At 34.2% G+C, this 25,777-nt stretch overlaps 1 protein-coding gene across 1 annotated transcript in view; it reads right to left on the bottom strand.

The window, feature by feature from the left end:
• fbxo38 (F-box protein 38) overlaps positions 1–22,439 on the bottom strand; it is a 30,132-nt gene extending 7,693 nt beyond the window's left edge. The window contains exons 1-17 of the mRNA XM_056472404.1: positions 22,217–22,439; positions 21,020–21,153; positions 18,536–18,699; positions 18,286–18,451; positions 17,150–17,425; positions 15,873–15,966; positions 15,659–15,789; positions 14,508–14,678; positions 13,044–13,186; positions 12,659–12,857; positions 11,665–11,802; positions 11,203–11,370; positions 8,677–9,207; positions 5,326–5,426; positions 3,664–3,766; positions 3,408–3,574; positions 1,365–1,510 (exon numbers count right to left, since the gene is read on the bottom strand). Of these exons, the coding sequence (XP_056328379.1) occupies positions 1,365–1,510; positions 3,408–3,574; positions 3,664–3,766; positions 5,326–5,426; positions 8,677–9,207; positions 11,203–11,370; positions 11,665–11,802; positions 12,659–12,857; positions 13,044–13,186; positions 14,508–14,678; positions 15,659–15,789; positions 15,873–15,966; positions 17,150–17,425; positions 18,286–18,451; positions 18,536–18,699; positions 21,020–21,153; positions 22,217–22,347 (2,963 nt within the window). The 5' untranslated portion in view covers positions 22,348–22,439. The remainder of the gene's footprint in view (positions 1–1,364; positions 1,511–3,407; positions 3,575–3,663; positions 3,767–5,325; positions 5,427–8,676; positions 9,208–11,202; positions 11,371–11,664; positions 11,803–12,658; positions 12,858–13,043; positions 13,187–14,507; positions 14,679–15,658; positions 15,790–15,872; positions 15,967–17,149; positions 17,426–18,285; positions 18,452–18,535; positions 18,700–21,019; positions 21,154–22,216) is intronic.
• Positions 22,440–25,777: the final 3,338 nt, after the last annotated feature.

Genomic DNA, 25,777 nt, shown 5'->3' with positions numbered 1-25,777 from the left:
TGAAAATTACAAATTCACTGGATTTATTGAGAATGGCTTATGTTAAAAATGGTAACATGCTTTAATTCTATAAACAGGTCTGAAAACATTTCTTACAAATTTCTAATGAAAAATAATGAGTTAAAAGACATAAAATAATTATAATTATGCACTACCTGATAATAAATAATTATACACTACCTGACAAAAGTTGTCGCCTATCCAAGTTTTAGGAACAACAAAAAATAGCTTGACTTCTAGTTGATCATTTGCTATCAGAAGTAGCTTATATGAAAGGCAAAGGCCTCTAGATTACGCTTATTTTACCAAAATAAAACATGATCATGCCTTGATTTTTAATGATTTAATTAGGACAGTAAGGTCTGACTTTGCTGAGACAAAAGTCTTGTCACCTTACAGAAATAATGTACAATATAGAATATAAAGTCATGGTACAGTGGAAAAAGAATTAATATTGTGTATGGCTACCATCAGCTTGGCCGACTGCATCCATACAGCTCTGCAATGACTCAAATAACTTATTAATAAAGTCATCTGGAATGGCAAAGAAAGTGTTCTTGCCGGACTCCCAGAGTTCATCAAGATTCTTTGGATTCATCTTCAATGCTTCCTCCATCTTACCCCAGACATGCTGAATAATGTTCTGGTGATTGGGCTGGCCAATCCTGGAGCACATTGACCTTCTTTGCTTTCAGGAACTTTGATGTGGAGGCTGATGTGTAGGAGCCCTATCCTGCTGAAAAATTTGCCCTCTCCTGTGGTTTGTAATGTAATGGGCAGCACAAATGTCTTGATACCTCAGGCTGTTGATATTGCCATCCACTCTGCAGATCTCTTGCACGCCCCAATACATGTAACCCCAAACAATGGTTTTTCCTTCACCAAACTTGACTGATTTCAGGGAGAATCTTGGGTCCATGCGGGTTCCAATAGGTCTTCTGCAGTATTTGTGATAATTGGGATGCAGTTCAACAGATGATTCATCAGAGAGGAGGAAAAAAAAAAAACTACCTTCTGCCATTTTCCAAAAGATGAACTAGAAGTTAAGTTATAATTTGTTGAGCTTACAACTGAGATCGAAGACAAGACTTTTGTCAGGTAGTGTATAAACAGAAGCAAATTTTAGTTATTTTATTACAATCAAAAACAACAATCAGTAGTTCACAGAATAAAACAAAAATTATATTATTCTCAAACACATAACTATAAATCTTAAATCCAGAGAAATATCTTATTTGCTTATAAACAAAGCAGAACATTTATGGAAAGTCAACATGTTTTTCCCCCTTAAATAAATAAAGTGTAAAGAAAAGACTTTAAGTGTTGTTTTATGTATTGCGCTATGAATTATGCAGTCTACTCACTGGCTAATGTTGGCAATAGTGTCCATCCAGCTACGAACGCGCACCTTGTTCCTGACATTGGGTGGGTTGCTGAACTCGTGGATAATGGCAATGTGGTATGGATACGGACCACTGAAAAGCTTTTTCTCCAAAGCCAGAGAGTCAATCTGGAGACAAATGTTGAAAACAGCATAATTGCAACATATTGTGCCTTAAATACCCTAAAAAGCTTTTACAGGGCTCAAAAAGTATTATACATAATTATATGTATAAAGCTATGACACATTTGCTGGAAAATAGTTGCATGTGGTACAAAAAAATGACTGAATTTTAAAAAACTAATCAAAACAAAATCAACATAATCAAATAAATAAGAATAATTAGTGCCGTCAACTGATTAATCTCAATTATGCACATCCAAAATAAAATGTACTATTTACATGTGTGTGTACTCACCGTGTATGAATGCGTATATATATATATATATATTACAAAAAATACAAAACCTAAATATTTGCTTATATATTTGTCATTTTTATATGTAAATATTAAATTTCTAAATATAAATAAGCATTTTCTTAAACGTATACATGTGTATTTATATATACATAAATATGCACATTACACACATATACATATATAATGTACACACAAGCTTTTTATATGCGATTAATAATAGTTAATCTTTTGACAGCACTAATAAAAACATTAATATTATTATTAATAATATTTATATTTATAATGTACAGTAAATAAAAGCAAATGAAGCTATAAAATAACCCTGCTTTGTTTTCCCATTTTTTTCCACAAAAATCTAACCTAAACAACTGAAAATAGGCATATTTTTTATCATCAGATCATTGTTTTTCTGCAATACACACCTACTTGTGAGTAAAATCTCTTTCAAATATGTTGTTACTCATTTTTTTTAACATGTTTAAGTCATAAAACTGACTAGTTATGACTTCCTGTTTTACAAGAGTAAGGAAGAACAAAGGCCAAATTCCATTATTCATCCATCACAATGAGTGAAACCAAAGGACACAGTTCTGAAGTGAACTACAACTGAGAAAAAGTAAGAAGAGAAAAATCATATTTCCACCATCAGGGCAATAATTAAGAATCTCCAATCAATAGAAGACATTAAAAATCTGCTTAAAAGACTACATCTGTCTGTTTTGTTTTGATGCACAGTTAAGATGATAGTTGAAGGAAAAAAGATGAAATTATCAGTGTTTTTTTTTTGTTTTTTTGCATTACCACACAAAAACAGTTTCAATATCTTTGCAAAAATCTTACTAATGGCAAACCTTTGAAAGGATGTATATTTTATCACAATAATTTACAAATAAATGCCCAATATATCATAATAACCTAATTGTCAAAGTTTGCAAAGCACATAAATGTCAAAAAACATCCCTTAAAGAGATAGTTTACCCTAAAAAAGGAAATTTACTCACTATTTACTATCCCTCAAGTGGTTATAAACATTTGAGTTTCTTTCTCATGTCTAACACAAAAGACAATAATTGAAAACCTGTAACCATTGACTTCCATTGTAAGATAAAAAAATACAACAGTAGTCAATGGTTGCAGGTTTCCAGCTTTCTTCAAAATATCTTCTCTTGTGTTCGACAGGAGAAAGAAACATAAAGGTTTGAAACAATTAAAGGGGGAGTAAATAAAGACAGAATTTTCACATTTTTGATTCATTGTCAAAAAAAATCGTTACCATTTACTCACTCAACTCATTCTAAACTAACTTATTTCTTGCGTTCAACACAAAACAAGATATTCTGCAGAATGTTGGAGAAAAAAAAAACAGCCACTGACATCCACAGTACTGTACGAACAAAAAATACCATAGAAGTCAATGGCTGTTTTCCCAACATTCTCCTTTGGTGTTCAACAAAAGAAAATAACAAACAGGTCTGGAGGATGAGTAAATTATGACAGATGTTTCATTTTAGTGCGAACTATGCTTTTAAAATCTTACATCAACACAATATTTAACAACCCATTGATTGTTGCAGCCTCTCTTGTCTCCTACAGAATAATGCTGACCTGCTGCATTGGCCTCATGTAGATGATACGGTTTCTCTCTGGAGGCATCCGCAAGATCTGGTCCAGCACCTGCTCCATGTCCAGCTTCTTGCATTGTGCGTAGTCAAAGCGATTGACTATGGGGGCACTTTCCACCACCAAGTGTTTCAGCACTCGACAGCGTGTTGCTGAGAGGAAAAAAACAAAAAATTCAATCAAATTTTACATTACTACAGAAACTTGTATGTCCTATGTTAGTGTGCTCTCATAAACTCACCATGGACAAACATCATCTTGGGACATTCCTTCAGGACCAGGTCTGTGATGCCACAGTTTGTCAGTGTAATTCCCACCAGGTTTTTAGATTTAAGGCTGAGCACCTGTGTGATGCAATAATAATCATAATGGCAAACTGTAGGTAATAGCACTAAAAGTCCATTCACGCTTAAACAAAAGTTTATTTACTCACCCTCATATTATCTCAGACCTATTAGGTTTTGTCAACCGTTGGAACACAAATTAAGACATTTGTTTTTTAATTTTTAAAGACATTAAAACTCCCAAAACTTTGATGCTTCAAACGTTTTTTTTTAATGAGATCAAATAATGAATGGTTTAATCTAAGATTTCTCATTTATTCATGCCTTTTATTCACATATAAACAATAATCAGCTGGCATAAATGGAAACTCATCTATACCAGCTTAACATCTAAGAATAAACCTGATGGGTTTTTGTGGAAGTTCAAATGCACTGGTGTAACAAGAATGAACTTCATTGGTTTTCACATGTTGAAGTATGTTCATAGATCAATGTTTATGTGTTTAAATACAAGTCTTGTCATCGATCCCAGTTGTAAGAGCAACAAATAATAACTTGACTTCTAGTTGATTATTTGGAAAATGGCAGAAGGTTTTTTCATTTCATTTCATTTCATTTCATTTCATTTCATTTCATTTCATTTCAGAAGATTCATTTTTCTGATGAATCATATGTTGAACTGCATCCCAATCATCACAAATACTGCAGAAGTCTTATTGGAACCTGCATGGACCCAAGATTCTTATAGAAATTAGTCAAGTTTGGTGAAGGAAAAATTATGGTTTGGGGTACATTCAGTATATGGGCGTATGAGAGATCTGCACAGTGGATGGCAACATCAACAGCCTGAGGTATCATGACATTTGTCTTGTGAGGTCAAATTCTTCAGATGGATAGCGCTCCTCAGCAAAAAAGGTCAAGGTGATCCAGGATTTGCCAGCCCAGTCACCAGAAATGAACATTATTCAGCATGTCTGAGGTAAGATGGAAGAGGCGGCATTGAAGATGAATCCAAAAATCTTGATGAACTCTGGGAGTCCTGCAAGAACGCTTTCTTTGCCATTCAAGATGACTTTATTTATTTAGTCATACACAATATTCATTCTTTTTCCACTGCACCATGACTTTATATTCTATACTGGACCATATTTCTGTTAAGTGACAAGACTGTTTAAGTTCTTAACAATATTTAGTTGTATGTAGTCATTTGTCTAAGTCCTTAACAAAAGGTTTTGTTAGTTAATGTTAATATATTTACTAACATTAACAATACTTGTACCAAATTTATTAATCATTGTTCAACATTTATTAATGCATTATTAAAATGCAAATTCATGATTGTTAACTTTAGTTAATGCAATGTGAGTTGACATCATGAACTTACAATGGAGATCAAACAATTTAAAGTTTATTCATGTTAGTTAATATATTCAATACTAAATTATTGTAAAGTGCTTCCAACAATTTTTGGATGAATTAACATTAAATAGAGAGAAAGACATTTTAGAATCATTCAAAGACAAAACGAGGGTGAATAAAAAAAAAAGACAGAATGATAACACTGTGATGAACTAAACCTTTAAAGAAACATTGAGACAAATAAAAGACTACAAACCCACCTGCACGTGGTCATCTTCAGTCACCGGGTCACTGGTACTGGTGGATTTATCTGCCATACGTTTCTTTTTCACCGCCGTCCGAGGCTTTGCTTTGGGCAGTTCTGGAGGTGATGTGACATCATATAAATGAACTGTAATATTTGATTTAAATCTGACTAAAATCATTTGAAAGAATCTGTATTTGTAAATACAAGATAATGGTTTCCACAAAGGTAAAACCATTTCCAACACTATGATTCTGGCACAAGAAATTATATTACATCCCCTAAAATAACACCCCAATCAATCTTAAAAGAATAATTATTTCCAAATAGGGCTATTCAAGTCATCTGAGGAATATCATGTGCAGCCATCCTCTAAACATACATACAGAATATTAAATTATTTCGTAAATGTTTTATAAATGTAAATATTTAAAATATACAAAAGTAACATCAAATTATAATGATAGCTCAAAATATTCAGATTATTACTGTAATTTTAATTATATTAAAATATATATATAAAAAAGAACAAAGTCGCTATTATACCAAAATATAATATCATTCAAATAAAACTGACTATGTCCAAATGCTGCAGTAATAAATTAAATAAAATAAAAATGCCACTTAATCTAAATGTCAAACATATTTCAGATATACCACACTATAGCTGCCATAGTAGTCTAGCAGTAGAGTAATACAGACCCCCAGCATTCCTCCATCTGCTTTTATGCTATGCACAAATGGCACACCACAAGGGTTAGCCTTTGCCCAACTGTGCCTTTTTCCATTGCTCAATTGATTCAACTGCTGCTTTCCAATTTGCATATTATGCACCCTAAATAAATAGCATTTGAAAAAAGATTAGTGTTTCAAATCATAGCGCGTTTAAACAAGACTTCCAAATTGGGAATCTGTGTGCACTGGATGTGAATTTGATAAACACTACAATCACAGGTAAAAAGTGTTAACACCTCCCCCCAAAAAACTGATGCATGAGATCCAGGATTAAGTGGAGAGGTTTAGGGTAAAATGATTGACTGTATTAACATTTCACCAGATGAAACACATCTAATGTTATTCGCATTATATTTCATCTGCATCAACATTGTGAATTTTTATAATCTAGGCATGTTTGGTCATTATTAACTTTTAAATGTATAATTACACAAACATGAGGAGATTTCTTTGCATGAAAGACCTGCAAATGGCGAATTTACATGTTACTTTTTTCCAACAAGGAAAGAAACTAATCATAAAAGAAAAGTGAAGGATGTGACGAGATACAGTAAATGACAGGTCATGTAACTAAGCAAAGTCTGTTTATAATAAAGTAGCTTTCTCCTAAAACTAAAAGTACAGATGAAATAAAAAAATAACATTGATTTTGTTAGCTCACATTGCTAGTTATGTGGTGAACCTCAGCATATCATTAAGAAAATGTATTGTTTGCCCTTGTAATCTTTCACTGAAATCTAAAAGTGCACTTCCTGTTTGTTTTCAGTTAAATTCTCAGATTATGTCAGTATTTGGCGTGGCTAACATACTTAACCACACCCTTCAAACTGTCCATTTTGACAGTGTTATGACGACAAACAGAAATGGTGAGGAGGGGGTGTCTGTTAGGTTGTATAACTATTCCGAAACCTTTTTCCTGATCCTTCTGATAGAAATGCCTAGTTTACTACATCCAATCAGCTTGCAGTAGCTTCCAAGGACATTGTTTTCTTAGTTAATATTGTGTTTCTCTAGAACAGAGGTGCCCAAACCTTTTTTTTATAAAGGACCACAAACCAAACTTGATTGAGGGGGTGGGCCGAAAGTAAATATACCAAACTGTTACATTTGGTATGATTTTGTTTCTCCTGATAATTCAGGTGTGTTTCATAAAAAGTGAATATGTTTATTATAATTAATGTAAAAAAACATGCGAGTACACATTTCCTATGTGTTTTAAAGTAAATAGCTTATTTACACAGTTGTCAATTGAGTAGAGTTATACAGATGAAATTACCGGTAAAATGACGGTTGGTCTGAGTTACGTTTGTTTTAACTGACTCCCCAGTAAATAATATGTATTTTACTCAGTATGTGATAATTGAACAGAAAATTACTTATTATTTGTATATATTGGTTATATTTGTTCATGTATAAAGTTTATGAGAGTAACATTGGTAATTGGTGTCAAGTGTAACTCTTACAATTTAAATGATACAAATAACAGACGCATGATTGTTCTGTGAGCTTAGTAGTTTTATGGTAAATGGTTAAATATATGGGGTATTTACAGAAAAAGAATGAAAAAGATGGTTGACAAATCATTTAAAGGGTATTCTGTGTCCTACTGATAAAAATAAAGAAGGTATAAAATTTATACAGTTGAAGTTAGAATTATTAGCCCCCCTTTGAATTTTTTTCTTTTTTAAATATTTCCCAAATTATGTTTAACAGATTCAGCAAAATTTCACTGTATGTCTGATAATATTTTTTCTTCTGGAAAAAGTCTTTTTTGTTTTATTTTGGCTAGAATAAAAACAGTTTTTAATTTTTTTATGAACCATTTTAAGGTCAAAATTATTAGTCCCTTTAAGCAAATTTATTTTCGACTGTCTACAGAACAAACCATCGTTATACAATAACCTGCCTAGTTAACCTAGTTAAGCCTTTAAATGTCACTTAGGCTGTATAGAAATATCTTGAAAAATATCTAGTAAAATATTATTTACTGTCATCATGGCAAAGATAAAAGAAATCAGTTATTAAAACTATTATGTTTAGAAATGTGTTGAAGAAATCTCTCCGTTAAACAGAAATTAGGTAAAAAATAAACAGGGGGGCGAATAATTCAGGGGGGCTAATAATTAGCTGTATTTGAAGAATTAATTGTTGTAAAAAGAGAAAAACAATACAAACAAAGGAAACAAAACTGTATGTTTGATTAAATAAAACATGATTTGTGAGGATATTTTTGCATAAAATGATCTGTGAGGATACGTTTGCTATAATATGAATGTAGATGCTACTAAGCTGCACCTGGGGAAAAACTGAAGTCTCAATGTAATTTTGTTTCTCCTGATTATTCAGGCCCTTTTAATCTGTCTACGAGCTCCACGGCCGGGGCCCATAACATTTGCATCAGTTTTTTTTGTTTGTTTCCCTTGCGAAATCCACCACCCACAACCCTATTTCGTTTATTATGCTTGTGTTGTTTTGCCATAGACTTGGGGCATAATAGAGTCACAAGACGAAAAAAAAAAGGTCGCAGTTTCCTGTTCATGTGGACTCTTCTGTTACATACTCAAAAGCATGCTTCTTTTCTTTTTACTTTTAATGCATAATACAAGTAGTATAACTTCTACTCTCTTCTTACCTGACTCACAAACTAAAGGCACAGAGGACAGCCGGCTGCGGGCGCGAGTGATGGGTCTTCTAGGGAACTCATCTGTTGGGCCTCTATGTGAAGTGTGGCCTGGAGTCCTGTTGTTATGCCCCTCAACGGAGCTCTGAGTCCTGGCTGAAGTGTTTGAGTGTCTGTCCTCCATCTCCTCTGCTCCATGGTTGTCGCCCCCTGTTGGCAGGCCGTGGCCACTGCGAGTCCTGTTTTCAGAGCTGGAACGAGATCTGTTGCATGTGCATCGGGTCCTAACCATGTCTCCTGCTCCACCCTGGTCGTCCTGATTGGCTGAGTCCTCTCTCCAGCGGATGGAGCAAACACAGCTGCCGGCAGAGTAGTTTGAAGCAGGCGCGGGTCCACTGTTTCTATCTCTGGCCCCGCGCTCAGCCGTCTCAGTGGCTGCCTTCATGTCGGCCTTGATCTGCTCGCTGGTCACCTGACAGCCTTTCTCACAGCTGAGCTCCTGAGGCTGCGGTCCACGTCTGCGCAGCGGAGTTTTCCCTTTACCTGTTTGGATACGACATATATTATTAGCATATTCCAGCTATTAAGATCAGAAAAGTTTATCATTTAATAATTTTGTTTTTTTTCCAAACTAATTTTAATTCTTATTTTATTTATTGTTATTTTAATGATTAATTTATTCTTCATTTAATTCACATGTACTTAATTTGGAGTGTGATTTATAGAAATGGAATTTTTTTGTACTGTATATAATTTTATTCATGTTAAGGTAGTTTAAAAAAGATTACAGGGTAGAAATTTCTACTTCTAATAAAAATGTATATATTTTAAAAAACACCCCTACTCAGAAACTAGCAGAATTTTTAATGTAATTAAATTGATAATAAAAATGTAAAAATAAAATGCTGAAGGGCATCAAATAATTGAAACCTCTAGAATATAAAATAATTACGTAAAAGTTTATTTAATAGTAAAACATTATGTTAGAACAGGTTTAACTGATAAGGATGAACAGATTTTAATACAGTACTTGTAAATGTTGACAATAATTACTGAATGATTACAAATATTAATAATAAAGTTAAATAATGTTAAAAAGGAGTTACTAATAAACATGTTTATTTTTTATTTTATGTAATTACAATCTGCATAAATCTGTGATACTTTTGGATGCTAAAAATCTGACATTATGTAAAGTCAGGGCATAAAAGATAAAGATTTCTTTTCCTACAAAGGATTTTTATTTACTTTCTATTTTATACTGGTCTGAAGCAACATTACAGATATTTATATTTATATGGACAAAGATAATACAATTTGAATCAAGCAATCGTAAATTTAAATTTATATATATATAGTACTAAGAACTGCAGTGGCTATGTTTCTTTTTTTTATTTTAACATATGCACAAACCCCCCCATAAATAAGTCAAATAAAATAAAATCAATTAAAAAAAAGAACAGTACAAACAGGTCCCCAGAGACGTCACATGCAGCTTCACATTACATCATTCAGATTAGGCATGGGGCGATATAAGATTCTGACGGTATGATAACCTCGGATAAAAATAATCACGGTTTCACTGTATTGTGATTACTGCTCTAAAATATGTTCTTTTTAAATGTCTGAGTAAAAAAAAGAAACAATATATTTTATTTTTAGAAACATTTATAATATTCTGGAGCAGTAAACATCTGCTGTCTTCATTAGTTTCAATAACACAGATTTCTTTACAATTTAAACAGGCATCTTTGGATTTCTTTGCTGCTGAAGATAGTTGTCCTAAAAAAACAAGTAAATAAAAATCTTACACATACCTTAGGAATGGTATAGCAGAAAAGTTTGGAGGTTTTAATGCCTAATTCACACTCAATTATGTTATTTTATGTTAGTTATACAAATACATTCTTTATAAAGCTTACAATCCCATTGGTCCCCTTTCCATCAGAAATAAAAATGGGAGAGAAGTATAATGAAAAAAGGACCAGCAGCAGCAAAAACAAAAACAACAACAACAACAACAACTATTTATGGTATAGCGGATATAATGCTCTGTAAATACCTCACATATTGTACATAGGGAAACAAGAAACATGGCTCAATGCAAAACTATTCCATGGTTACTTATACACTATCCATTTACAGGGCTCTAGAGTGCGACCAATTTGGTTGCATGTGCACACTAATTTCTCGATGGTGCAACAAAAAAAATCCTGAGGTTGCGCTGGTGCGACCAGCCATTTGAGGGCAATAAATAAATAATGCAATGTTTCAGTGACTGAGGTTAAAGAACAGACACACGTTAGGCCTATGTTCTTGTTTCAACCAATCAGAGATAGTGAAGGGAGTTATGTTAAATGTAATGTGGTCAAAATTTTGGCTGCAACAAACTTTTGTGCTGGTCCACCTTAGAAAAAAAGTTAGATGCACAAGTTAGTCAAAAAGCCAGTGCAAAAAGTAAGTCTAGAGCCCTGATTGACCTGTATGCAATAACTATTTCGACTAGTTCTAGTTATGAGGATTTTAAACATTCATTACCATTTGGTGTCCCAGCGGTGCTGCTCTTGCCCTGTGCCTCTGTCTCCGGGTACTGGCCTTGAGAGCGCGCAGCAGCCGGAGTCCTGACTGGACTGTACTCATCCTCACTGTCCGAGTCCGACACCACCACAGACGGCTTCTTTACCGATGTCTGAACGCCACTAGGCCCTGAGTAAAGTTATAAAAAACAAATGTAAATGTCACAAGCACACCCTGCCTGTTTGCATTCGCATTATTCGCTGTAAAAAATGCCGGGTTCCACACAAACGATTTGTGATGAGACAACATGAAGAAATTAAGTTCACTTGTTAATTTGTACAAATTTAAGTGGATTGAACATAAAACAATTCCATTGTTGCATACAAAACGCCAAGGATTGTGTTGTTTAAGCTTAATTTAAATAAGTAATTTGAACAAACAGCAAATGTCATTTTTTTGAGTGTTTGTATGATTTCTTCAGACCTGCTTGTTCCTCGTCCTGCTCAAGCGAAGGGTTTGTAGTCTGGCTGGAACTCTGGGTCTCCTCCTGTGGATTGGGAGCCACAAGAACCGGCTCGGGCTCCATGTTTTCTGCCACCATGCCGTCCACAACTGGAATTTCTGATCGAAGGCATGAGAAGTCATTTCATATCTTTCAGTAACCAAATAATAATCAAAGACTAGACATACATTACCATTCAAAAACATGTAGGTGAAACATTTTAATTGGTTATTTTGTTTTTTTGATAAAAGTCTCCTATAATAACAAAGGCTGCATGTTTGTATGATAAAATATAGAGGAAAAATTTTAATATTTGTAATAATTATTACAATTTAAAACCAACTGTGATCTATTTGAATATATTTTAAATAGCTATTTATTCCTCTGATGATAAAGCAGAATTTTCTGCAACCCTTTATACAGTTTTCAGTGTCACATAATCCTTCTGTAACCTGTTTTGATTTATTTAAAATGTTAGAAATGTGACTTGTGTGTCTTTATTTAGCACTTGTGTCTCTTTATTTAGAGACATATGATTTCTGCAATTAGAAAAATACAGAGAAAAATATTACTTGAAAAATGGTTTCACTTTATTTAGCAAGTATGTACACTATAGTTTATTTACCAAAGAATATATCGATAGTCTGAGTTAGTTGCATGAGTTAAGTTATTGTAATTAAAACATATTATAATAAAACTAGACAGTAAAATAAGATTATGTAAGGTATTATCGTAAAAAATACGACAAATTTAAGATTAAAGGGCACCTATTTTGCTCTCTTTTTACAAGATGTGAAATAAGTCTCTGATTTCTAAAATGTTAGAAATGTGACTTGTGCGTCTTTATATTTAAATGATCTTTGTAAAAATTTTGCTAGTCAAAAACATCTGTATTTTCCCTTTTGATCAATTCAAATTTCCTTAATACATTAATTTATCATTCTTAAAATAAAACCTACTAGTCTAAATACGTACCTTCCTGGCCACGGTGGTTTTGCTGAGGCACATTTTCGACCTGATTGTCGTTGTTGTTTGGTGGTATGTTTGCATCGTTATTGTTCTGGTGATTGTTGTTGTTATTGTTGTCATTATCATTGTTGGAATTCTGATTACTGACGAGAGCAGACGATACACCAATACCAGTGCCTGCACTGAGTCCCACACGGGCACATCCCTATGGTAAACAAAACAGTAGCATAGCTTATTACTTTTCAATTTTTGTGGTATAGATGAGGTTTATATTGGAGAAAAGATCCAAAATTGTTTATGTACCACAAACCTAATTAAAGTGACAGTGTCTAGTCAAAGAATGCACATGACTGTCAACTACGTTTTTATTGGTCGAAAGTGTCATGCTTACCTTGGGAGGTTCACGAAACATCTGGTCCAGAGAGATGAATTCCAGGCTGGGAAGAAGCTCAATGAACTGACTGAATGACTCCAGCTTGATAGCATGACAGCGCACCAGAGTGAGGTCCACCAGCCGACTCCAGCGAGAGTGGTCTGCAACCGAAAAGACATTTTCAAAAACTTCAATATGGTTCAAATCAAATGTTCATCGACTAGGCCATTTAGAGACATATGATTTCTACAATTTAGAAAATACAGAGAAAAAAAATTTACTTAAAAAATGATTTCACTTTATTTAGCAAGTATGTACATTATAGTTTTTTTTTTTTTTTACCAAAGAATGTATTAATAGTCTGAGGTAATTGCATAGGTTAAATTATTGTAATTAAAATATATTATAATAAAACTAGACTGTAAAATAAGATTATGTAAGGTATTATCGTAAAAAATATGACAAATTTAAGATTAAAGGGCACCTATTTTGCACTTTTACAAGATGTAAAATAAGTCTCTGATTTCCCTAGAATGTGAAGTTTCAGCTCAAATTACCCAACAAATAATGTTTTATAACTTTTTGAAACTGCCCCTTTTAGGCTTTGATCTTAATTGTGCCATTTTAAATTCTTGTGCTTTAGATTGTGCTCTTTTTAGAAGAGGGTGGAGCTACGAATGCCTGTGTGTCAGCATAATAGCAAATTCAAAAACAAGACTAACATCCTATGCTAATAAGAGAGAGATCGTCACTAATGAGCGGGGCTTTCACCCTCTGATGACATGGGCAAAGGGAGAATGTCAAATAAAGTGTATCTGCAGACTGTTTTAATGAAGTGTGGTCATTAAAAAACATTATACATTTTTTTTCATTAGAAGCTGATTATAAGCTGATTCTATTAACAAACTGTTGCCACACAACTGTGCTTAAACCTCTTATAAAAGTAATATTTGCATAATAGGTCCCCTTTAAAAGTAAAAAAGGCTGTACAGTGTGTGTGAATATTAATGATAACAACATAAAAATAAAATGAACATAAAGAACCAAGTTAGGTTTTTCATGAAATTGTTACACACTGCTCCTCCTCCTTTTCATTTCAACAGTAAACCTCGTGTAACAATTTGTTTGCCAAAATTTAATTCCTACATTTTGAAGAATTACTTTAGAATACTGTTTATTATTTAAATAAAGCTAAAATTAAACAATTAAAGTAATAAAATTATTTTAAAATGTTAACTTTTGTGAAGCCTCTGCTTTAAACAAATATCCAAAAGTATGTCATTTGAACAAAATTTTAAGTAAAAACCCCGAAACGCTGTAAAAATTATGATTTGGGGAAAAAATAAGGCAGATTTCATAGCGCCCTAGACAATTCAGACACTGCAGATGGAAATGGTCACTCTTAAATAAAACATAAAACAGTCTAAGTACAATCATTCTCAGCTTACGAAGCATATGCATAAATGATGATGAACCCATTACCTGTGATCCAGTTGTGTGGGTTGTGAAGATGTGGGCAGTTATAAATAACCAGATACTTGATGGAGGTAAACACTTCATTAACAGCCTTCATTCCAATGTCTGTGATGATTCCTGGATTCTCAATCACATCAGCAAGACCGTATTTCACTAGCTCTGAATGGCTCATGTTACCTGTGTGAAACAACAGAGCAGGTAATTTAAGGACTACTAGTTCACCCTTACCCCTCCCCAAAACAAATGTCATCATTTTCTAATACTCGTGCAGTTCCAAACCCAATCTTTGGCTTCTGTTAATCATCAAAACACTAATGAAAATATATTTAACAAAACCTAAGATCTCTTTACCTGTACTGACAATCCCATTTCACTAAAACTTCCAAAACTACTTTGACAAGTTCATTAAAACATCACAAAATCAATCTATATGAATCAAACACTCTCATACAAATCACTGGACGACCCACTAGTGTTGTCAAGATACTGGAATTTGTAACTTCGCTTTGATGGCAAAAAAAAAGATATTCGATACCATTATCAATACTGCGAGGAAAAGTATCACAAGATAAAATGTGATTCTCCACACTTTCATACAAACCATCTTACTACCCACTAGTGTTTCTACAATACTTGAATTAGTAACTTCGATATTTGATACTGCGAGAAAAAGTATCACAAGATAAAATATGATCTTTCACACAAATCACCTGACGACCCATAAGTGTTGTCAAGATACTGGAATTTGTAACTTCGATATGATACCAAGTAAAATATCGATATTCGATACGTTTTCGATTCTGCGAGAAAAAGCATCGCAAGGTAAAATGTGATCTTTCACACTTTCATATAAATCACCTGACGACCCATTAGTGTTGTCAAGATACTGGAATTTGTAACTTCGATACGATACCAAGTAAAATATCGATATTCGATACAGTTTTCGATTCTGCGAGAAAAAGCATCACATGGTAAAATGTGATCTTTCACACTTTCATTCAAATCATCTGACAACCCACTAGTGTTGTCAAGATACTGAATTTTGTAACTTCGATACGATACCAAGAAAAATATTGATATTCGATACCATTTTTGATACTGTTAGGAAAAGTATCACAAGATAAAATGTGATCTTTCATATAACAACAATGACTTGCATTGCAACAGAAACTCATCAACATATCCAAGGTGCAAAGTCTCGAACTGGGGGAACTCCAGTTCAGCCATCTTCAGCGCGGAGAAAACCCCATCTTTGGTTAAGGAAGGCTGGATGCGAACTTCATGCAACCTGGACAACCAGAGTAGATTCTGTCAACATCTCTGATTTTCCACAGGAAATGTTAGTTTATAACGTTCTTTAAACTGATTTACCTGCGAGCAGCAGTAATGATGAGGTAACCCAGATCCACTTCAAGTGCATTTTTACAGGCACCAAATACAATTGTGTGCAAATTACGAAAACCCCCTAGAAGAGAAAAAAAATGTCTCAGACTTAACATACAAATTTCTTGTTTGAAATACTTAGACAAAACAATACTTGAGTATGAAAAAAATATATATATATAAGAATTGAAAAAACAACATTAACGAAGAGCTGCAGGATTCTGGATTGATAGACAATTATGTGATTTACAATTATTATGTGTATATTTTAAGAAAAAATATAATTGCTTCAGTCCATTTTGAATTAAAATATTTTGAAGGTTATTAAAAACTGGTTTAAGTGAATGATTTCACTGGATTACTCATAACAATTATTTAATTACAGATGACTTAGTAACTTTGCAAAGGTGATTTACACCAAGTCTACACCAAATGCAGAGGTACGGTGCAGAGACTAAATGATTATCAAAAGTTTAATAGACATAGCCTATAAACTAAGCCTATTAATTAAGTTTAATAGACACAGCCAAATCATCATTTGGGAGTAAGATTGAGAAGATTTTTCAAATTCTAAATTGCAGTTGACTACAATACAATTTCTATTCAGCAACGGTGATATGCCTCACACAAGCCCAAATCAGAAAAGGATGGGACAGTATGGAAAAATGCAAATAAAAAAAGTAAGTAGTGATTTCTAAATTTACTTTGACTTGTATGACAATAGGAAAATGTTTTTATCTGCTCAACTTCATTTCAATTGTAAATATACATCCTTTCCTGTCATCCAGACCTGTAACACATTCTAACTTGATTGGCCTGTCTGCAGTCCCGAGCTGTCTCCGATAAAGAACGTGTGGAGCGTTTTAAAGTACAAAATGCGACAACGAAGACCCCGTACTGTTGCCCATCTTAAGACTTGATTACAGGAAGAATGGGACTAAATTACACCTGAAACACTTCATCACTTGGTGTCTTCAGTCCCTAAACGTCTGTTAAGTGTTGTGAAAAGTAATGGCAACATTACAAAGTGGTAAATGCTTTACTGTTCCAACTTTTTTAAATGAGTTGCAAAAAAAATTTTTATTTGTGTTTATTTAAAACAAACAAACAATAAAAATCACGAGGAACACATTACATAATGTTTGTTGTATAGTCTGTAATGAAATACAAGTCAAAGTAAATTTAGAAACCACTACTCTATACTGTCCCGGCTTTTTCTGATTTGAGGTTGTATTTACAAGGAGCTAACAAAATGTTCTTCGTACCTGACCTCCAACTATCCTCCACCACATGCTGAATCAGTCCCCCTAAGAAGGGCACCCTCACCAGCTCCAGCTGCTCTAGGTTGCGGGCAGAGGCCAAACCGGTGACCAGAGGCACATACTTAAGAGAATTAGTGGGACCGGCGCAGTTTCTCATGACGAACGTGCGCAAGTTAACACAGAGAAAGTCTTTGAAGGGCTGAGGTTTAGTGAGCCGCACCCATTTCAGGTACAGGTGCCTGAGCATGGACAGACAGGGGATTTCTGGCACATTGACACCTAAAGGGTGGGGAAAAAACAGAATGGTTTGTGACAATGTAAGCAAGATGTATGATGGAAAACAGGGCTACGAATCGATTCAGATGACATTTCCCAAATTAATTCAAGATCCAACTCATCTTTAATCAATTCAATTAAAGCTCAAGACTTGATTTATCTCTACTGACACAAATCTAGATTTAATAAAACTGCTATTGATATACGTTTTAAAAACGATCAGTGAACACTTTATTAAATAGAAGTCACCTCTCTATTTGATCAGATGAACAGAATAAGTATACATTTTATAAAATATAGGGGTTTTTCAAAGTAAAAGTCCCCCTGTTTATACACACATGCAGACTTTAAATAGATCAAATCAATTCAACAGGTATAAAAACAATTATAAAACATATTCAGCGTTTTTAGCCTGCTGCACTGATTTGTTTAGAGCAGTGTTTCCCAACTCTGTTCCAGGAGGCACACCAACAGTACATATTTTGAATGTCTCTCTTATCTGACCCATTCATTTCAGGTTTTGGAGTCTCTTTTAATGTTCTGATGAGTTGATTCTGGTGTGTTTGATTAGGGAGAGGTTGAAACTGTGTACTGTTGGTGTGCCTTCAGGAACAGACTGCTTTAGAAACAAAAAAATAATAATCTTGGTTGATTGACCCGAACTCCACTCCCCCTTAAAACTAGAAAATAGAATACACTGTTTTTGTATACAGTATGTTATGTACAGTATGTTGTGAATTTATTTATATATCCATATATCTAAACGACCACTTAAAAAATCCAAAAGGATTAACTAAAAAAGCAAATTTTTCCCCAGCACTAATGGAAAATAGTTTGCCAAATGAAAGCATTCTAAAACTCACCAACAAGATGGAGGGTCTGGATTTTAGCTGCAGCTGGAATGGTGAGTTTGTTCTCTGAGGGAATAGGAAAGGCCCCATTCCGGTTCCTGAACTTCCCTAAAATGTGAACCTGAGGCATGTAGTTCCATACGGCCTCCACCAGCTCCAAATGCGATGTCTCCACACCCTGGAAGTGCAAATATCAGGCTCATTTCTGAAAACAAAGATAACTGACAACCTCCTCCATAAAATGAAATGGCTATGGACTCACTATAAGGTTGGGACAAGCCTGTAGAGCTTCTAAAACACCGGGAATACTGAAGGCCTCATAACCTCTGACCCTCCTTCTCTCTAGGTAACGTGGATGAAGACCATACAGCTGCTCCAAATCAGGCATCTTCTTCATTAGCATGAGGAAACTGGAGTCTGTGAAACCTGAGATATACACATGTCAGTTTAAACAATAGAATTTACAGTGGTGGCTATAATAATTAGAACACTTGACAAATTTTTTAGAGGTTTCAGTTGCTTTTCAACAACAATACCCATCAAGCAAATTAAATATCTGCCAAGTTATTATTAAGCTCTATATACCATAGAATAAAGCCATCATAAGAAGATCTAGGGTATTCTCATTACAAACAAACAAGCAAGGTAGGCTTTTTATGGCTGTCAATGTCACAAAATATACTGACACTATTATGGACAGATGTGCTGCTGTCAAGGCTGAAGAATGTGAACATACCAAATATTAAAAGTAGATAAAAACACTTTATCTGATATTTGTTGTGCTCAGAGCTATTTTCAACTAATTCAACTTATTTGGCCACCTCTGTAAATGTGTACATATTATGGTTTTAGGTGTTGTGTTAGATTCACAGACTTGGACCATTTTTTAAATGGAATTTTTTACCATTTAAAAAATAATCCACATAATTTTACATCATTCATACAGAAATAAATATTTGTATATCTATCTTGTTCAATAGATATAAGCATCAATTTAGTTTTAAGTGTACTATAGTTATGGTAACACAAATTATACTAAAAGTAGTGCTGGGTGATTTGGCCTTAAACATAAATCTCGATTAATTGAACATTTTAACTTGATTGCGATTAATGTACATAGTAATGAACATAGTTCACTGGTTTTGTACACTAAATATGCTCACATATTACAAGTGAGAGATTTCTGAACGAATGAATACTTGATCTATTATCTATGTTTATTCATTGAACATCAAAGTTGTACAACTGAAATTAAAACACATGTTGCGTAAAACTAACAGTCACTCTTTTTTTATATTAAAGTGGAAATAAATAACTTGCACCTTTGGAAAAAAAATATTTTCAATGTTTTTCATATTAAAAGTAGAAAATAAGCAGTATCTCTTCTAAACAAAATAACTCTTGTAAATCAGCCTTAACAGAGCAGGGTCATGTGACACCACACACAGCAGGGAAAGAAATTGAAAAAAATTCACCTGGAAAAATTAAATCGATTATAGGTTTTGTATGTCGATTTCAATTACTCGCCAAGCCCTAACTGAAAGTCTAATGAAAAATGTTTAATACACAAACACACATGGTAGAGAGATCAACTCTGGCAGAAACTTGCAAAATGACTCTTGGTCAGGGTTTTACCATATCAGGTTAATAAGTATGATATCTTTCAGAAGCAGAGTTTTTTATTTATTTTTTTTTATGTGAAGCTGCTTTGACACAATCTACATTGTATAAGCGCTATACAAATAAAGGTGAATTGAATTGAATTGAGAGTCATACCTTGGATTGTGCCTTATTTTAAGTTAAATTATAACAAAGGCTACATCTCTTAAAACTATTTATCAGAGAAAACATCTGGCACCAACTAGTTAGAGTGTGTTCAATTGGCATTCACACTATAATTTTTTCATCTAAATATAAATATACAACTGAAAACAATAATTACAATAAAATTACCTTTTATATTGTGCAATTTTGACAAAGAAATACTCAATCATGCAAATATTTTTTTAACACTTGACCTATGATTTGCATGGCACTCAAATTGTTTACCACTGTGGAAAACTCTGAATGCAGAAATTACTCTGCACCCCCCTTTAAGCATTCGTTCCTATTTGTGGTCACATCTTACGACATCAGTTTTAATTGCTTGAGATATTTTGTTTCATGTTGCTCTCATATGTCAGTTCAACTATAACAGTGTTTATTTGAAAGTAAAAAGGGACAGTTACTCAGCAATCATTGTTCATTTTTTTAAATGATTTTTGTGTTCACACTTATACTAGGCATGGGATGATAACCGTTTTCAAGGTATACGGCAGTTTGGAAAAGTCAAGGTTTTAAAACCGCCAAAATTTTCTCCCATAACGCTCTTACAGTATACATACGATTTTTGTTTTTGTTTTTTAGGTCAACAGTATCTCCAGCAGAAAAGATACGCAAAGATGCCATTTTAAATTGTAAATCACTGTTTTTGAAAATAATGAAGACATTTTTATCCAAGGTTATCATACCTTCAGAATCTTATACCTGTATAATCTTATACACACTTATTAAGTCCTGCATTTCGTTGCCTTGTACTTGTACATGTGTGATGACAATAACTTGAATCTAATCTAATCTAATCTAAGTGTACCACACTAACAAAGCAAGTGTGAACATGCCATAAATAAACCGTGCCTGCAACTGGTTTTTGGAAATCCAGCTATGATATTAGTAATGACATTTCCCATTTAACAGCGAAGCCTACCTGAGGGCATGTACTCCCACCACCGGCTGGCACAAAGGTCCACCACCTTCACCACCCGCAAATACAGAGTTACCGCCTCCCGCAGCTTCCGCGACAGACACTCCATGCACATTATGTCCTGCATGGGCAAGTATCTGCGGGGAGACGGACTTATGCATCATAATTCAAGGGAAAAACTACTGCAATTTGAATCTATGACAGCACTAAAAATAAATATGGAATTGCTAATATATGAAAATTGCAGTTAGGATTAGGGCAGTGCAATATGCTGATATATATACTGTATGGACAAAATAAAAATGCTTATATTATATGCTCTAACATTTTCATAAAGCACACTGTTTATGGTAATACTTTTTCATCATTTATATGAGTGCACAATATTACATGCAGTTGTGGGGATGTAGACAGAAACGTGAATAACAGGATTGTGAAAAAGTTGCAATCTTGAATGCACAATTTTTACTTTTTGCATTTTATTTAGCAATATTTTTTATTTTTATGTTAAACCTGTAATCATTTGTTTATGAATAGTGTTTTTTATTTTCTATTTCTACATTTTTTATTAAAACATTTCTAAATAACAGTTCTAAATAAAATAGGAAATGTGATCATATAGGATTGAGTCCATTTCTGAGTATACGCTTAATAAATATAAAATAAAAAAAAGTTCTTTAAATGTGGTTAATATATATAAAAAACTATTACCTTATTAAAATTACAAAAAAAAAAATAGTACTATATTGTTATCTGGAGAACACCCCCCACGAATCTCTCATTTCAATTAAAATTTTCTATAAAAAGCTATAAGAACAATATTATATTTTTTTATATTTGTGCATATACATTAGTTAAGTCAGTATTGAAGCCAAATATGGAGCTAATCTAACAAAATAACCCACAATAATGGTTAAAAACTTTGTAGCTCAAATTTATATTAAGGAAAATATTTTTTTTTTGCATGAATTTAAATGTATTATCTTTCCATTTCTAAATATGGTCAGTTTTGTTCAAATGCACCAATATATATTACCCACATTCACTGAGAAATCGATAAAAATATTCATTTTCAAAATGGCGTGTACTCAATTATGCTGAGCACTGTATATGATAATTTGAGATTTCTATTATATCGCTCAGCCCTAGACAGTATGTACACTTTGAGCACTGGTTGGGATGTTAAGATGCTGTGCTGACCGGAATATGTGGCAGAGCACCTCATGTGAGAGCTCATTTATGTAGTCTTTGGGTTCCTCATGTCCAAGAGAGCTGAACGTTCCTCCGCCCAAACTATGAGTCCTGGTGACCTTCCGTCGTGGACTCATCATGTCCAGGAAAGTGAGATATCCACCAAGGGACGGTAATAAACTCACTCCCTCTGTCCTGACCCTCTTGTTTGAGGCATCAACACACAGTCATCACTCACTCCTGAGTAAAGAATAAAAACATATATTAAACATATATAAGAAATAGGGTGTCACTTTTATTCCACATTCACCAAAACTATCATAACCCACAATGATCATTTTTACAGCTGTCAAAAACAACACAAAACTCTGAACAACAGCTCAAGGGGGAACACATCAGACAATGGACATTCATCTAAACTGGCTTTAATACTCACAGCAGGTTTTAAGTGCTACTTTATGACTTTAACAGCAGTTATGAAGAGGCACCATGGTCCAAATGAAGGAAGCTTTATTCCATTCAGTGGTCGGCAGCATGTGGAGAGATGATGATGATGATGATGCTGCTGCTGCTGCTGTTTCGGGATGTTATGACCACTAGCTGTAGCTAGCAATCAGCTGTTAGCAACTTCACCGGTGTTTTATAAGAATACAGAGCTAACAAAGCTCTAACAAAAGCTTTCAGATGGAGGGTTCGGCTGAAACGGGTCTATTTATCTCTTTAAGGTTTCAGTCAAGCTCATATGTGAGATTTGTGGTAAGTTTTGAGGTGAGCAGCAGCAGCTGTCTGTCTGAATCCGCGTTCAGCAGCTACGTGAAGTCAGCGTTAGCCTTCCGAACACAAACAGGAAGTTCAGTTTTATTTTCTTACAAAATAAAAGACACCAAAAGTGATCGTTGACCACATCAAGGTAAATCACACAATTAAATTGTTTAAAAAAAAAAACAGAAAGCACAAATGGTTAATTAAATCCATACCCGAAAGTTTGCATAAATACTAAACGGTTAAATGATTACATCATAATGATTTAGTTTACAGCATCTTCAAATATTTAATATTAGCCTACTGAAACATAAACGTTTGTTTGCTGCTTATGGAAACTTTGGAATAATTTTTATTCTGTATATTCTATTCCCTTGCCCTAGCCCAACCCTAAAAAAACCCTGTGTTTTTTATTTTATTTCAGAAAACAGAGGTTAGTATGATTTTTTAGTCTTAAAAAATTGAGGATACAAGAAAATGTGCACATAAAACATGCTTTCATTGTAATACCCAGGTCATTACCCACATTTATGTCCTCATAAACGATATAAACACACACAGGCAATCATGCACACACACAGTTTTAACACACAGTTTTAAAAAATCTGAGAGATGTGAGATCGACAATCAAGTCGACAAGTAGACTAGCAGGGCACTTTATTCAATTTGTAAAATATTACAAACAGGCATACATCAGATGGAGAAACTGGTCCATTCGTTTTTAATTAATAAATCAAGCAAAGGACGTCAAGGTGGCGCAGTGGGTAGCAGGGGCGGACTGGGACAAAAATTCAGCCCTGGCACTGTAGCCACACCAGCCCACATTACCACACCGACACAGCCCCACCCATGGACACGCACATCCACACATTATATTAGTGTACAGATGGTGAAATAATATACGCAGTGCCAAATGTAATAGATATTAAAACATTTAAATGTATGTGACTGGAACAAAAACTTAATAAAAAAATGTTTGTCTGCTATTATATGATAGAAGTAACCTTTGAATGTGTCTCACGCACACACACACACACACACACGCACACACACACACACACACACACACACACAGAGCTTTACACACAAATGGACACGCAGCACGCAGCATGTGCAAAATGTCCTGTATGTCCAAATAATTTTGTCAGTTGTTGTGTCTGAGTGAGAAAAGAATTGATGAAATTTGAGAGATGTAATCATTAAATGCATTTTGTGCCAAAACAAAGAGAATTGATCCCTAGTTCAGCCCACATAGACTTCTGTTGTGCTCACTGTGTCAAGAGTTTTGCAAAAGTGTCCTATATAGAGAAATGTGTCCTAGCGTCTGTAAAAAAAACTTTATTACACTTAAGTAATAACAGTAGCACAAAAGGCAATACAATATATAACAAAAAAGCAGAAATATTTGTGTGTACTAGCAGATTTGTACATTTTTAATCCTTCATGATATATAGCTTTTTTTGACATAAAGTATGCTGAAGTGTTGCATCTCCATTTGTGTGTGTGTGACACACATTCACAGGCTACTCCTATCATAGGGGTTAATTTATCGTTAATTAGCCACAGTCTTAAAAAGGCTTACATGAGCTTTTATTTTGAAGTGTTTCTGGCAATCAGACAGTTTATTCTTATTTGTTTCGGGACCACACACACACACACCAACCTACATGGATACTCCGAAGTGATGTTTAGCACTTGCATGCTCAGTACTTGTTGGAAACTTTGTGGAAAAAGAATAAAGAATTCTGGATTGATTGCAGCTCGTTGCCTCTGACTGACCAGACATCTGTGGTGAACTAGCCCCCACTGACAACCCCTAACTGGTTTGTGGTTTCTATAATAGTTTTCTGTACACAGTATTAAGAAACTGTCAGCATTTGTGTCAGGGTGTGTTTCTCTTACGGCTGTATTCCTACCCCCATGACACTTGACTCTGCTGCAGCAGTCAGGCTATCTGCACTGCCACTGGGTCCAGAAACATTCTAGTTTGAATAGATGAACACAGGAGTCAGGAAAGGAAGAACATAAGCAAGCCAATGTCTGACTATTGCATAGATATACTACAATATTGCCTGTAAAAGAAGTCTATGTTCCACCTACATACTGTGACATATGCATGTATTTAATGTTTTACTTTAAAGACTAGCTATGTATTTAGAGTTGACTACAAATTCCTACAGTACTATAGCTATAGCTGTTCTGTGTATACCCTAAATTCCACGTTATCTGCTTATAATGATATTTTAAAATGTATGGGAGTTCCACGCTAAATTAACTGTTAAACACAGTGTAGGTTACTGTCAAAAACTGTCAGAAGTAGCGTGAATTACATTAAAATTAAATATTATTTATATTTTAGTATAATTAAGGGGGTCAGTCACACACCAGAAGCGCTGCTCGGCGACGCACAGCGTCGCGCCGCGCAACGCCATGCATTTCAGTATTCTAATTTCTAGACAAAAGTTTCTAAGGTACACAAGTCGGCAGCTGTCATGTGAATATGCGCGTCTGATGTGCCATACTTTCAACTGTCATGTGCTCGCCGTGTTGCGGCGCATCCGATGTGTGACCTGCTTTATTTTCTGTTCCCTTCTTACCTCCTCTACCGCGCTACTGTCCTCCGATGCATTTACACCTCCTCTCGCGAATATTTCGGTTAATTTTATGCATTTGGCAGCATCTGATTTTAGAGCCCTTTTCTTGCTCTCTCTGACCTTTTCAGCACCGCCTTTCCTTTTTTACGGTCCATATTTTGACATTAACGTTAGCTTGCGTTGTGTTGCATTTACTGTTTGACCATCTTGCCAG

This window comes from Danio aesculapii, chromosome 14, assembly GCF_903798145.1.
Source record: "Danio aesculapii chromosome 14, fDanAes4.1, whole genome shotgun sequence".
Lineage (NCBI taxonomy): Eukaryota > Metazoa > Chordata > Actinopteri > Cypriniformes > Danionidae > Danio > Danio aesculapii.
The sequence above is the reverse complement of the archived record's forward strand: the minus strand, read 5'-3'. Positions and strand labels throughout refer to the sequence as shown.